Source organism: Macadamia integrifolia, chromosome 9 (assembly GCF_013358625.1).
Source record: "Macadamia integrifolia cultivar HAES 741 chromosome 9, SCU_Mint_v3, whole genome shotgun sequence".
NCBI lineage: Eukaryota > Viridiplantae > Streptophyta > Magnoliopsida > Proteales > Proteaceae > Macadamia > Macadamia integrifolia.
The window spans coordinates 37,162,376-37,178,379 of record NC_056565.1 but is presented as its reverse complement, the minus strand read 5'-3'; the positions used below and the strand labels follow the sequence as shown (position 1 = coordinate 37,178,379).

The 16,004-nt window shown below is 38.4% G+C and overlaps 2 protein-coding genes across 5 annotated transcripts in view; both read right to left on the bottom strand.

The window, feature by feature from the left end:
* The window catches only part of LOC122088389, an 8,265-nt gene extending 701 nt beyond the window's left edge, over window positions 1-7,564 (bottom strand). The window contains exons 1-2 of the mRNA XM_042657652.1: window positions 7,304-7,564; window positions 7,063-7,172 (exon numbers count right to left, since the gene is read on the bottom strand). Of these exons, the coding sequence (XP_042513586.1) occupies window positions 7,063-7,159 (97 nt within the window). The 5' untranslated portion in view covers window positions 7,160-7,172; window positions 7,304-7,564. The remainder of the gene's footprint in view (window positions 1-7,062; window positions 7,173-7,303) is intronic.
* A 737-nt stretch (window positions 7,565-8,301) lies between these two features.
* LOC122089199 (nucleolar complex protein 2 homolog) overlaps window positions 8,302-16,004 on the bottom strand; it is a 40,838-nt gene continuing 33,135 nt past the window's right edge. For 3 of the 4 annotated variants that reach the window (XM_042658741.1, XM_042658742.1, XM_042658744.1), the window contains 5 exons: window positions 12,375-12,701; window positions 10,232-10,438; window positions 9,518-9,607; window positions 9,341-9,435; window positions 8,302-8,942 (listed from right to left, as the gene is read on the bottom strand). In XM_042658741.1, coding sequence (XP_042514675.1) covers window positions 8,798-8,942; window positions 9,341-9,435; window positions 9,518-9,607; window positions 10,232-10,438; window positions 12,375-12,701 — 864 coding nt within the window. In that variant the 3' untranslated portion in view covers window positions 8,302-8,797. The remainder of the gene's footprint in view (window positions 8,943-9,340; window positions 9,436-9,517; window positions 9,608-10,231; window positions 10,439-12,374; window positions 12,702-16,004) is intronic. The other variant, XM_042658743.1, reaches the window with a different exon arrangement.

Below are 16,004 nucleotides of genomic sequence, written 5' to 3'. Positions count from 1 at the left end.
GGGGGTGGGGGGACGGCACAGTTCAAGAGCTTGTAAAGTAGAGAAATAGATCTATAGTCTACATAAATATGTACAATGAATTTTTTAGACTATTCCTCATACCCTAGTAAAAAGGATGCAATAAAGTCAAGAGAGCAAGCACATATTGGGAAATTTAAACAACAAAAAAAAAGGACCCAGTATCATCAATGAATAGAGCTGAATGGAGAAAAAGGATCCACGTAGCCGACCACATTTAGTTGGGATAAAGCAGAGTTGAGTTGGATCCAATATCATCCACATTACTCTGTTCCCATATGGATAACTTAGATGCCGCTGTACTGCTGCTAATAGCATCAAATATGTCAAGACACCAAAATACTGGCCAATTACATCCAGTGATGAACTTTCATTAAACAACTGCTTAGAGCAGTTGGTGAGGTTGTGGTCCAAAAACCCACACTCAGCAGGTCTCAAGTTCAAGTCTCCTAGCTGTTGCCTTCCCCCTCCCACCTTCTATAGTGTATCAGTCTTTAAAAAAAATGAATTTTCATTAGCCAGATACACCAGGATAAGGGACGTTCCTTCGGATGTCGTTCGAGTATGGTAATCAACCCTTGTGTCATTACCGGAAAAACATCCATGATAACTGATAAGCTAACTTATATACACTTGAAAAGCAGATATTTCTAGGCATTAATCTAAATCTTTTGTGCCTAGACTATAAATCATTCATATAATGTAAAAGAAAAAAAAAAGGAGGATTACTGCTTTTGCTGGCCAAGTTATTTGCTGGTTCAAAAATCAGTAGATTTCTCTCTCCAGTGTCCAAACATTGGCTGACAAAGTCTCTCCTATGTGTCTTAATGTTGTCTGGTAAATTTTTGATAATTTCTGAGTTTTTGATAGAGAATGAGTTCCTGAGCAGCTACTGTTAAATTGGACTAAACTTGCCTCAGGTAAATTTAAACAAAAATTCAGATGGCCTAAGTAGGGGCAAAATCAGCACAACTACAGAAGTTGGGGCAATTGATAATGAAACAGCAAACTACTGGTTGCCTCTGCATCATTCTGGTTTCAGCACTAATACTGCATCATTTTGGATTCAGCAATAATAGTATTACTGAACTGACAGCTCTTAATCATCGTTTAAAACTTTGCCTGGATCTGGGACAGTTAATAGTTTTGTATGATTCAAACTTCATTGTTAAGTTCTCCACTGGCCAGTTGGATCAGCTTCGATTTCTATGGTATCTATGGCTTGAAACATTTCACCTCCTTTAAATTGTGAATGCTAGAGCACAAAAAGATTATGATAGTCTAGCATCTAAGGAAGAATCAACTAACTTTTCAATCAAAGTTGCCTTTTCTTGATGACTGTCTGCTTTTACCAAGCATGATTTGGTGGTTTTGTGGGTTGGTACTCTTAGCTTGTAAAGAGATTTGATGCGGATCAGGGTTACAAAGAATGAAATCGAATCGCTTAGGGCCCACTAAAGAACCAAATATTTCAATTTAGGCAAACCAAGGGCAATAATGTAATTTCTGGTAAAATTTAGGAGCTTTATAGAGAAAAATAATGGGCTGAGGACTTAACAGAACTAATTAACAGAGAAGGATCAGTTCTGGAAATAAATAAAAAATAGTAATGGGCTAAACTGAACAACAAACTCAAAACAATCCTAATTGTAATATCAGGAAATATAAGACTTAAATGTAAAAAAGAAAAGAAGAGCTTTGCTTCTTCTTCCTCACACGATACTAACCAGCAAAGGCGGAAGAACCAGGGAAACAAAAGAGGAGAGAACTCCTTGAATGCTACTCGGTTTGGCCTGAAATTTCAGGCAAAGCTTATCAGAAAGAGGCTTTAGTGATCACACAAGGTAGGCACCTGGATCTGCAGGCTGGGAGGCTGCGGGAAGGGCCTGAAATAGAACCTGGCGGTAGGACCAGAACCAGAACTGGTTCCAGGTAAGAAACCGCACCTGAGAAGAGTATTTCGAGATCGATACTTCTGAGTTTGGGTCGCCCTAGAGTGATAACCCAACCCTAGAAATCCCGGATCAGATCGATGGAGTTTCTTGGTTCAGCAGCACTTCTCGTAGGCCTGGTATATTCGCCCAGAACAGGGGAAGGGAAAACCAGAAAAAAAGAAGAAGAAAAAAAAAGAATAACAGAGAAGGGAAAGAGAAAAAAACCAGAAGAGAAGGTTGGAGGTCATGGCAACCAATGTTAGGCCAACAAAACATTCAATTTCAAATTTCAATTTTTCAAAAAACTGAGTTTCACTGGTGAATTACAAGGCTATAAAAAAGAAAATCAAAGCATAAATTGGTAACTAAGAAAAATGGAAACTAGCCTATTTAGAAACTAAAATAAAAAAACCAACTCTAAATAAAAGACTGCCAATCTAATTTCTAACCAATAAAGGAAAGTAAATAAAGAAAATTCCCAAATTAAAGAGATCCCCTCCATCGCCCAACTGCATCAAGATTCTTGGCTCAGCCTCAACATCTCCCCTCCCATTCTAGATTATCATCTGTTCACTTATCTAACAAAATTTTATGCAGCATGTGCAACGCCATGATCCATTCTGGTTGATAATATAACAAATTTTTTCCCCTCTCATGAACAAACTCAACCAATGGATTTGGAGACTAGAGAACTCTCATAAACTTTCACCTAGTTAATTTTCAAGATTAAGCTCGCAAGGCTATACAAAATAGAGCCTCCTTTCCCAACAATGTAACTTAAAATCCTCTAATACTGCAATTTCAGAGGAAGGTTAATACATGCAGCCAGTGTTTCGGAAAAAAATGAGTCAGGCTAGATTGGTTGGCCGTCTTTATCGTTATTGAAACACCCAGACATCCTTTCATCTAAATTTGTTGATCATGTTCACAACAAACTATGAATTGAACTGTCAACAATTTAAGCATTTCCCATATTCGTAAAACCATGCTGTTGTTCTCTGAGCAATTGGGGCTATTTTGTGCTTGGAGACCCCAAATAAATTTTAAATGGTTATACTGAGCCATATTCAAAAGAGAGCAGTGAGCATAGCCTATAACCTTTTTTTTTTCTTCTTCACTTTCATTTTCCTTTAACCTTTTTCTCTTCACTTTCATAGAGAAACCTTGTAATTCATGACCATACAAGAGGAAACTAAGTGGAAATTAAAACAAAACAAACTGAATCAATGGGTTTTCTATCTGTTGGTACTTTGATCCACCAAAGAAAAGATTACTAAAGAAAAATTGTAGAACTAGAAAAGGTTGCGGGCCAATGCAATGTCTACAATAATTTCCAACCGTAGAAAACCAAAGATCTATAACCTACTTGAGAGAAGAGAGATGAGAAAGAAGAAGAGAGACGGCAAGGAGAGGAGCATCCAATACATTCAGCAGTCTCCCTCCATCGTATATTTATAAGAAATAGATCCAAGTACGATCATAGGTGGAAAAGGAAATGCAATCCTAGTCTAGCTCTAGTTTAGGAAACTAGAGATCTAATCTAACTAGGAACGTAAACAACCTAATCTAACTCAGAAAGGTAATAACATAACCATGCCACAATATGGACACTCCCCATATCGTAGACACATATTCCAACACTCCCCCTCAAGCTGGAGTATACATATATCGAAATAAAGCACCAGATTGGACCAACAAGAATTGAAATACAAATGTAACATCAGTCTTGAAAAGTGATTGTAGACTCCAATAAAACAGTGGAAACTTCAAGCAACCACCAAAAAAACCAGCAGCAATATCAAAGTAGGCACATCAACATCAGCAGCATCAATAGATAAAAAAGGGCATGTGGAACCATCAGCAACGAACAAAATGAACGGTAGATAGTCACCAAGATGTACAGTATTTGATCTTCAAGAGGAGACTTGATCTTCAATCTGAGGAAGACTCAATCTCCAAAAGGACGAACAAAAAATTGCAAAAATGATGGATATCATTAACCACAATCCAAAATACCATAGCAACAGACAGGTAACAATGATAGATGCTCTCCTATAATGACGGAACTTGATTTCCAATAGGGTAAGACACGATCTTAAATATAAGGGAAGCACTAAATCTTCAAAGAAAGGAATCAATTCAAAGCACAAGGTGGACAGCCAATCTTCGAAAAACACCATATCATGCTTTAAAAGAGGAAAAGATGAAGAGCATCAACTTAGACCCTTAAGAGATCACCTCATCTTAAGATCTCAATTCATTAATAGTCTTTCAAAAGCTAAAATCGTTACTGAAGACACGAGCAAATAAATAATCTTCACTGATAATAATCTCCAATTGATGAATTGTGCAGAGCAGATAAAAATCTTCATTCTCCCCCCTCACGTGTAGCATTACACGCGAACAAATAATTCCAATAATCAACATCCCGAATAAACTCTTAACCAAGAGCACAAAATAATTTCTAATCTCACCCTCATGGCAGCAAGGCTGAATAAACAATCTTCAATTACCACAGCATGTCAATGCCAGTGCCAAAAAGGCAAAAACACTGTCAATCCCAAAGATGCAATTTTGGGCCCACCAAAGCAATAAAATGGCACATGTATATGCCCAATGGAAATTCTATAATTATTTTATGCAATCTCCAATTGATGTGGAACTTGGGTCAAAATACCCAATTGAGTTTGGTATAGACACATCCAATAAGCTAAGGCCAAAGGGTAAATTAGGAAGGGGCAAACAAAGTAAGGACAAGATGTAATAAAGAGGAGAAATGAGGGGCAAAATATGGAAATAAGAAATAAGGGAGTAACGCCAACCCACGATCTCTTGTTGAGGGTGTCTTCATCCTCTAAACAGAAAACAGAATACCCAGGCAGAAGATCAACAAGGCTTCGAGAGAGGGAGAGAGCTCACTGGTTTGGCCTCAAGTTGGCCTGAAATTTCAAGCGAAGGGTCACACCTTCCAGCTCTATCAAACTGTCCAAAATTAAACCCAAAAAATCAAGAATATATTCAGATTGAGATTCTGAAATCACAAGGGGCAGTAGGCATAGTTCTGGTTATGGTTGTTTGTTAAGCTCTCACAGTAGGGATGAAACTAAGGGAAAGAAACACAATGTTCAGGTATCCCTAGGGTGAGGACCCAACGGCCAAAATATGAGGGAGAAAGAAGAAGGGATGATGGAGATTGATCCACTCCCAAAAGGGCTGCTACTGCTGCCCAGAACAGGGGCTGATAGAGACAAGCAGAAAAAAGGAGAGAACTCACCAAAACAACCTCAGTTGGACTCAAAAGTCCAAGAAAGGATGGGAAATCTGATTTGGGAGCAGCCATAATACCGCTGGAACAGGGCTGCAACATTCTTAGATCCAAATTGCAGGTAAGAAATTTCCATGCACATGATAGAAAAAACACCAGAACCTTGTGCAAGAGAAGATTAATCACAGCCGCAAGCTCAGCACAGGCAGAAATATTTAAGAAGCACATCCGTAGGCCATAGGGAGATCTATCTCAGCAGCCACCACAAGGGATAAACAGCAGCAAGCCTACCTTTGTAAACACAGATACGAAGGAAAATACAAGGTCACATGGGTTTTAGAAACATGTAGGCCAGCAATTAGGTGGCTGTTCACCATAAATGAAGAACCCTAAAAGAGACTCAAAACAGCGAAGAAAAGAAACCATATGAAACTTCAAGGAAACCCTAGTTTTTTCTTCCTTTTGGATGAACTACGGTTTCACCGTAAACAAAAGAACCCTGAAACGACTCTCAAACAGGAAATCACGGAGGGAATCAATAATTACTGGCAGTCTCGCTCTGATACCATGTTGAAAACCAAAGATCTATAACCAGTAACTTGAGAGAAGAGGGGATGAGAAAGAAGAGAGACGGCAAGGGAGAGGAGCAGCCGATATGTTCAGCAGTCTCCCTCCGTCGTATGTTTATAAGAAATAGATCCAAGTACAATCATAGGTGGAAAAGGATATGCAATCCTAGTCTAGCTCTAGTTTAGGAAACTAGAGATCTAATCTAATTAGGAATGCAAACAACCTAATCCAACTCAGAAAGGTAATAAGATAACCATGCCACGATGTGGCCACTCCTCATATCGTAGACACATTCCAACACCAACAAAGATTTTACATCAGCTGGTGAAGAAAACAAAGCAAACTCTATTGAGATGCAATGGGTGACATAAGTGTGAGTATCTCAAATTCGAGCCATAGAAGCAAGGAGTAAGCTTTTGTGGGATGTAGGGAGTGGTAATGAGTACCACTATCAAAAACTTAATTATAAAAGCTCGACGTGAGGATACAATACCAATATTAATATGGAGAAATTGATTGAACTAACATTTAAGAATTGGAGCAAGCTTCTTCCTGATCTTTCCTTTTTGAGTGGTCAAATTGTGTCAGCCAGACAAAAGATACGGACTTCATACAGAATGAACAGAAGAGTAAAATCAACCCTCTTCTCACTAGGTGTGGTTTATTTCTGAACCATGCACATGAGCTTTATCTGTTCTAGGTCCATAAATAAGTAGCTGCTAAAATGAGGAGGCTAAAAAGTACTAATTTTCATTGGAACTACACTGATTCAGAATTTTTTATTTTCTTATTTCCTCACTGTCCAATAAATTATTTGATAATCTTCTGTATCTTTGCTAAAATGCAAAGCCTTGTTATCTAAGTTAGTCTTCTGATTTTCTATAACAGACATGAGGTTTGAAAAGTGTCTTGTATAAATCCCTTTCTGGAGCAAGAGAGGGACAACTTATGGGTTTGATAGTATGTGGACAGACAGATTTAAGCATATACTTTCAGGTGCATCTAGATGATGGTTAGGAGGGTTACCTCACACTTACAAAAGCATTACTTTTAAAGATGAGAACTTACTTGGATTGCAACATATGAATAGTCAACCACTATAAAAGACAAATCAACAATAATATAGCATTAAATAAACACATAATAAAAATATTTGAGTTTAGATTCCTTTCAGATACCATGCTTGCTAACAGTAGGTTCAGGATGCACAAAAAACAACCAAAGAGATGAAACAAGTGTACAAAGAAATCTTTACAGAAATCTACAGAGGCTTACCAGGAACCATTTGATGGTTAAAACCATATAAAATTGCAATTGGAGCCACCCACATAAACAGTGATGCAACGAAAAATTTCTTTATTACTCCGGCCATTATAATTTCCAATCTGCAGACATAAAGAATCAGCATTGTCACACCAAATGGTCGTGTTAAAATGTGAATTCATCTTTAACTGGTCACCTCACAATGCATAAAAGCAACAACGAGAGAGAGAGAGAGAGAGAGAGATCACTATACCACTCGATTGTCGAACAGAGAAGGAGAAGAAGACAAGGCCGCTGTAAATGGCCTCCCGCCGCTGCAATCGCCCTCGATGGGAAGAGAAGCAGAGAAGAGGAAGGGAGCAAGGGGAGGATTTGGGGTTTTTTCCTTCGATGCTCGCCCTTGATCGCCGAACGCCGGGAACAGAGACGGAGAAGAATCGAAGAATGAGAGTTGCGCACTCAGGGATTTTGGGTTTCCCTTCAAAATGATTAGGGGGTGAGATGGATTTGGGATTTGGGATTTAATGGGTTATTATTATTTTTATTTTAATATAGTATTATTCGTGTATAATGTTTCAACTCTTAAAATACGTAAATAAATCTATATCTTTGTTTTATACGGATAAATCACATTAACTCCTCACAGTAGTGGCAATGAGACTTAATTGTCTGGCTTATTGCAACCCTACAACAATTTAAGAGTTATTTTTATTATAGATGATGTATTAAACTTTTTAAGTCTTTCAAGTTTGGTTTGCTAACAAAATTCTGTGGGGAGAGTGCAAGGGCTTAATAACCCGAAAATGGGTCTGAAAACATGGGGTGAAATAACTACCCCACCCCATGAAATGCAATAATAACTCCTTGCCTCATCCTTCTTGGCCCTCTCCCATCAGCACCCGTGCACATGCAAGAGCCATGCTCCCCACAGAAACAAATACTCGCCAAGAGGTCTTGATGAGTTCAAGCCTTCTAGCCATAATCTACTTCCCAATGATTTGAGAATTTTCTTCGATTATAACGAGCTGATGATTTTTCTTTAGAAAAAATCTCATTTCTTTTTGTCTCAAATCTTATTTTATGGGTTGACCATGAGCACTATCCCAAATGTAATGCCTAGATAGATTCTTGATTAACAAAACCCAAGGAAATTTTGAAATTGCAAACCCTGAACAATGAGCATTGGTTTATCAAAAAGAGAATTTTGGGTATTGAGGAACTTTTTGAAAGAGCAAGTAACACTAGTACAAATTAAGGAAAAGGCTGTGCAAATTGCCTATAAATCCGTCTCATCCTGACCCCTCTCACCTCCCTGATACATGGGCCCCCTGTATCCAGCTCCCATTGGCTGGGCATGGGTGGAGTTAATAAAAAAATTCTGGTTTACCAACATTCAAAATTGTTCCATTCTCTTGCAAAACAAGAGCAGCAAATTCATTTTCAGAAAATTAAACCAGGAAGGTGCAAAGAAGCACAAACATAGCAATAAAGATAACCACAGCCCTGGCCTCACAAAGAGATTATGGATGAAAATCTTGTGGCTTGAGATTTAACTCAGACATCTTGGAAGACAACACATTGAAACCTCTAGCCTGGCCAATTCCACAATCAAGTTCTTTGGTTCTTCCTTTTTCTCCCATTAATAATTGAATCCACATTTTTGTTCTTTAGACTTCACCATTTCCGCTGACATTCATTGCATGCTCATGAGTCTGCAATAGTTTCTTTCTTGATTCCAATTCCACAATCAAGTTCTCAGCTTCTTCCTTTTCCTCCCATTGATAACTGAATTCACATTTTTGTTCTTTAAAACTTCACCATTACTGCTGACATCCATCGCGTGCTCATGAGTCTGCAATAGTTTCTTTCTTGATTCTTTCTGGTTCTGCACACTGCAGTTTACAGATATTAAGAAAACGATTTATCAAAAAGCAATGATAACCCATCATAGGAATGAACAAACCTAGATATCATCATATTTGAAAATATCAACAGAAGGTTGACTTTGTGTCTGGAACTACACAATCCTCTTTCCCTAAATTTTACAAAGTAAAGCTCTGACTTGAATTGTCCAAGTCATCCAAGTGGATAAAATATATGGAAAAAAGAATGTATTTCATTAGTTGAATATGCTCAAACTTAATGGAAAGAAACAATGAACAATATACATCCCAGAAAGACCACTTTTCGGTTACCCAAAAAAAAAAATCTTTTAAAATTCAAATAAGGGGCGGACAGTCGGGTGGCTTAATACAAGATAGGAGAGAAAACACTGCCCGATGGATGATACCTTATCTTTTCTTCATGACCATGTCTTGGGAAAGATTTTCTCATAATGCTCATATAATATTGAGTAAAAGGTGCATTTCCACTACACTTCTCAAGCTGCAGAGTAAAAAAATTACAGAATAAGACATCATATTCAGAAAATCCCACTAAAAGTGGCGCAGAATGAATTATATCCAACCTGAAGGAATGATTGCACAGATTCCCCGTCTTTTGGTGAAAATGCAACCTCATTTCTTTTCTTTTGCACATATTCAACATTCTGATCAACCTGCATCACAAGAATATGGGGTCCTTTAAATACTATTCATGGTATCCCTTTAAATACTAAGCGTAGGTCTAGTTCGCGGTATCCCTTTAAATACTAAGCGTAGTTTTAGTTCACGGTATCAAATCCAGTATTGGTCACAACCAATACCGATATGTATCAGACAGTATCGATCCGAATCAGCTGCAAATCCAAAAAACAGCACCTTTTTGTCCAATACTAACGATACATATCAGTATTGTATTGCTACCGGTCACGGCCGATACTGACACCAAAAACGATGATATTAAGGTTCAGAAATTGGTAGAAACAGATAATCAATGAAGTAAGGCAGCATACTTCCCAGCCATCTGCATTCTCTATGTCAAACCTAAAACAGGTCCAAAGAGTTCAAACTATTGAACCCTTGGGATTTTCTCATTATCTACGAAATCAGCCAAAATCTTCTAACAAAAACCATCAAAGAAATGAACCACTAAGCGAGCATCTAGAATCATCTATAACTAGCTTTTTCTTTAGGTATAAGGACCACAAGGGGTCAAACTAAAAAGCTTGAATGTTTTCCTTAATTTGGATTCATGCAAAATTTGCTTCATTGGGAATGTAACTTCTTTCACAAAAGTGAACCTGATCCATCAAACGTTGCACTGGACGTCTTAAGCTTTCAGCAGTTGTTTTCTCAAGAAATTTTCTCAAGCGGATCAGAGGAATTGTTGCCAGTTCAGGGAAGGATATGTGATAGCTCCATTGAGCGAAGTGCGCTGAGAGTAGCTCAATGGCAGAAAAGATGCACTCTTCCTGGAACTTCAGTGATTTGAACCACTGTTTTGGCACCTGCATTTATAAAATGTTACATTATCACTGCATGATGAATAAAAGCATAACCCATCACATGGAAACCCCATTTATGAAGAACTGGATCACTACCCCAAGGGAAACAAAATGGTCAGTAAACATCCAGTATGTGTATGAAGCTAAGTGAATTGGAAAAATGGTTAGAATGGAAACACATGATATTCATGACTCAATTCCAGAATCACCAGTATCAACTCTGGCTACTCAAAATTCCCAGCGCATGTACACCTAACATTTGACTCAACCATAGTGGCAAAAGAAGGTTGGTAGAGGCAGGCAAGCTATCTCGCTTCTCATTTGTTTCAAGTCTTTCTTTCTTATTTATTTTATTTTTTTAATTTGTTTTTAATTTTTTAAATAAAAGCCCTACTTCTCTCATTTCTTATCATAGGATTTTCTTTTTTGCATAAGAAAAAGGACCTAGTTTCCCACATTCCTGTTCACCGCGGAGCATCCAGGTTGCTTGAGAAAAGAGGGGGGGGGGGGGCACGCAGGGTCTCCTCTGTCAGATCCATGCGGTGAATTCACCGTGCGGCTCAGGAAAACTGTCCTAAGAAAAATATTGAGAATCAACAAAATATACAAGAGAAATTATATGGATCAACCATTAAAACTATATGAAAAATCTGATATCATATTTTTTTACACCTGCTTATACCAAAAGCTTGAGCTGTTTGGAGAGGCACACAACACCTCCTCACAGTACTTACAGCCCCCCCCCACACACACACATGGCTCAGCACATGACACCATTACACAATGGCACCATGACGTGGCATGAGGGGCACAACAACACACAACATAAACCTCTCGCAATTGCCAAGGATGAAACACTCGACCTCCTCAATTGACCACCCAAAAATTTCTCATTGAGCACCTCAATGATCCCAATAGACCCATCCAATCAAATTGCTCGGTCAAGACCTATTATCAACTCATGAGGGTCAAAGTTCAATGTCTCTCAATCCAAAATAACAGGCTCTATACATATTTGATCTTTATAATTATCATGATTTATTAAATGAATGAACAGCCTTCATCTGATAACCAGCCCAAAGCTTAAAAATATGAACACACATTTTCAAGTCAAGAAAATTCACCAAGTTTGATCATCTCGATTTCAAAACATAAGCTATAATAATCAGATCACGAAGGCAATCAGTATCAGGCTATCAGCAAATTACCTTCCTGGAGCTAAGTGTTCTCTGGAACAAAGAATTAATGCAGATCACCATAAAATGGTCTCTAACATTAGAAAAAGTTAAATTTTAATTGAATAAAAGTTATGGGGAAGGGGATATCTTTACTTTTCAGACATTATGCCATTTGCATGCATTTCTAGGAAAAACAAATGCCTCCTAGTCAATACATTTCTAGAAACCACCCCCCCCCCCAAAAAAAAAAAAAAAGTTTCACCATGTACAACTTCAATGAAATCTATAAATTTATAGAAGTAAAACTTCTCCTGTACATAGCCAGCTAAGTTCTACTGTCGAGTTATCCATTCACAATGTTGGTAGTGACCAGTCACTAATATTCTACTTGCTGTGAAGGTTAGGTAAACACTATCCAATAAAAGACATTATGGCTGTCAAACATTATTTATACTCCAGACTTCAGTACAGGGGTTAACTATCTGGTTCTTGTGTAAATACCCAATCAAGGAAACAAACAATAGAGAACACAACTTAACATCCATACCAAATGTGGTCAGCTAGATGAATTTTGTTTTTCCATTCAACTCTATTTGAAGTCATATTTGCTGAAACAACCATTCAAACAATAATTAAAGTAATAGTAGTTAAGAAGATCTAAAGCAAGTAAAAATTTAAAAGTATGAAATAGTAAATGAAGCATGCACAACTAACAAAAACTAAATGCAGAGAATGGCTTATGTGATTCTCTGTTTCCTAACCTTCAGGATAGATGAAAAGCTGAAAGCCTTTCCATGTCTCACATCAGCCTTGCCAGTTCTACCATATTCCAGAGAATCAAGCAATAATGATGAGACAGGGATAAAAACCCCGCTAGAAATGGAAAGATGATTGAGCATTTGTATGCATTTCAGTCTCAACGGAAAGTATCGTGGCCCAGGAAAAAGGTGAGCAACACCACTTATAACCTGAATGATCAAATAAAGCAACGGCTGGATGTCATGATCTCTAATGTTTGTGGATATAAACTTGACCCAGAGATCAATGCAGTTAATGTACTGCCAGTTAGATAACTTCTTCAGTGCTTCCTGCATCAACAAATAATATGATAAACCCATGTGGAAAAGAAAAGGAAATTTTTGCAAGCTAACAATAAATACATAACCATGAGCATCAAATCTAAGGACATCAGTGGGTGAGCTTGCGGTGCAACGGTTAAGTTGCACTATTGCAACATGTTGGTCAAAGGTTCAAAACTTGAAACAGCCTCTCCTGTGAAGCGGAAGATAAGGCTGCGTACATTTTCCCCTCCCAGACCCTGCAGTAGTGGGAGCCTCGTGCACTGGGTTGCTCTATCAAATCTAAGGACATCATGTTAGTGCTTCATCTAAAGTAAGAGGACCACAAACCATTCATCACACTGCATTTGCAACCAGTGTTGTGGCATCAATGGTTTTACAATACGATATTGTTATGCAAAGAATCGTGGTAGCATCGCTATAGTGTAAGAAAACATGCAGATTGTCTCTAACAGAGAGACCATTGTAACTTTGCAGACACCTAATTTTTTCCCCCACCCCCTCTCTGACAATGATGATATATGGGCAAAGGCGAAGCTAGTAAGCTTGCTCTCAAGGAGGGATACAGTTTTCCCGAAAAAAGCCTAAAAACCCTAATACCTGTCTCAATCAACCAGACCTTGGAATTCGGATACCAAATAATTAAGTGTCAAATAATTGACTTTTTTGTCACTTCAAGTGATAGTCAATACTATCAAGCAGTTTATGTACCTGCGGACAATTTGACCGACCCTGCTCATGCCACGACATTTGCACATTTAGACGCTACTACCGTACTATCAAGAGGATTAGCTGCCAAAGGTATCTATCCACTAGTAGATCCTTTAGACTCAACGTCAACTATCCTCCAACCTCGGATCATTGGTGAGGAACATTATCTTGTGGAGGTGACCGGAGGTGGCGCCAATATTCTCAGGAATCCTAGAATCCTATTTATACATAATAGATTCTCCGCTTTCTTGATTCTTGTGAATTCTCGAGCCATAAGAGAGCTCAAATTCTACATTATCAAATAGTACTTGTCGAGACGATTCCGTCAATATCTCGTTCGTAAAATTTCGATGCCCATAGCTCTTGGAGTGATTTCCAGAAGTTTCAGAGCCCTAGAAACCCTAATACCTGTCTCATTCAACTCGACCCCTGGAATTCAGATATTGAATGATTAAGTGTCGAATAATGACTTTTTTGACACTTTGAGTGATAAGCAATACTATGGGGGTGACCAGAGATGGTTTCCAATATTCCCTGGGAATCCCAGAATTCTGTTAATACAGAGCAGATTCTCTGTTTTCTTGATTCTTGTGAATTCTTGAGCCATAAGAGAGCCCAAATCCTACCTTATTGGATAGTACTCGTTGAGACGATTTCATTGATATCTCGTGCATAAAATTTCGATGACCGTAGCTCTCGGAATCACTTCCGAAAAGTTAAAACCCTAATTCTAGTGTAAATTTGCAATGGGAGATGCCTTACCCCAAACCCCAACCCCCCCCCCCCCCCCACACAAAAAAAAAAAAAATTGGCCCCTCAGCCCAAGCCCTTGGCGATCCGCCCAAGGCCTTTGGCAGATCAGCCAAGCCTCAGCTGATCAGCTCAAGTGGAGAAACTCAATTATTTAAAACTTTGCCATCACTTTGGTTTTTCTATAAAAAGAGACTATTTGCAAGAGAAAAATATGGAGAAAATTTTAGGAAAATTCCCTGAAAATTTCCGATAATCCCTCCTCATTTAGAAAATTTCAAAATGCCCTAAGGTCTTTCTCGAGTCCAGAGTCAATAGAAACCCACAGTTCAAATACCGCAAAAACCCTGATTTTTCCAAGAAATCCCAAACCGCCCCCCCCCCCAAAAAAAATCCTAGGAACCTTAGAAAGCCTAGAAAAGTGGTGGGAAACCCTAGAATGTGCCGAATCTTTACCAGGAGCCTGTGTTCTCCAGAAGTGCGAGCCGAAAGTAATGTCTTTGCCCCTAATTCGAGGGAATCTCCATACACACTTGTATTACAAGTGTAGGTAAATGTTTTATCCGTAGCTTGCATTTAGCCATTTATTTCAATTATTTAGCATGTAAAGTAGCCCCATACAAACGTTACACTGTCCACATCAGTTTACTGCCGTTATGCTGCCCAATTTTTTATAAAATTAGGGATAACCTCTGTTATAGCATGTGGGAGATTTAAAAGTCATTTCCACTATTCCATGTGGGTAAACTAGATTTTAATTTTCTACTATTGCATGTGGGGGGGGGGGCATGATGTCTCTTTCATTATCGCATGTGATCTTACTAGGGTTTGCTTTTATTATTGCAGGGGTGAATATACACATAACTATCAGTCCATCTGTTACTTTTAGTATTAATTTCCTTTTATTGCATGCCTTATAGCCCCGCATGGGCACATAGTCGTTATGTTGTCCAAATTTACATGTGATATAGCATTATACAGCCGTTATGCTGCCCGTTTTACTATAAATTAGAAATAATTGTTATTTTATGCATATAATTTGACTTGTCATTGTTGTATATATATATATATATATATATCCTCTCATCATAAACATCACTCCAATACACATAGCAAGCACGTTGGCATAGGTTACACAAATTCTCGGGGGAGAAAGTTCGAAATCAAGCATTTGGTAGAAAAACTGGTTTTTTCCGGACGAGGTGGGTGCCAACACCTTCCCACACTCGAAACCTGACACGGACCCAAATCTCTAGAACAAACCAAATATGAAGTCAACCTTAGGGATACCTTTAACGGTAAGTCCCCACACTCGAGCTCAATCCATCGATCGGAGTTGGGCTCATCAATAGGTTCTAGGCCCTTAATCCAAGGTGGCGACTCCAGACATCATGTTTTCCCCATCCCCTTCATGTCGTCCATAGAATTGATATTATACCCCCAACAATCTCGGGAAGAGGAGTGGGGAAAGATAAAGAAGAAACCAACTCTACCACTATAATGGATAGAGGGATCGCAACCCCGAGATGAGATCATCTTTGAGGGGCGAGAGGAAACGGAATCAATCTCTGATCTTTGTCCTCACAAACTTCATATCCACAAATCACATAAATAAAACTGACACTAATTTTCGAGTGATAACAGGATTCCGCCACCTCTGTTGCCATCAAGACTGGTAAAGAAATCACTATAAAAGCATTTTGTAATAAAACCTCAAACGAATAGGAACTTCCATGACCTTTGGCTGAAAGCTTGAATGAAGCATACCAAATACATTTTAGATATAAGTTCTTCGATATTTTCCACTATTTTCTTCAACCATTGGAAGCATCTTGTTGACAACTTCAGTAT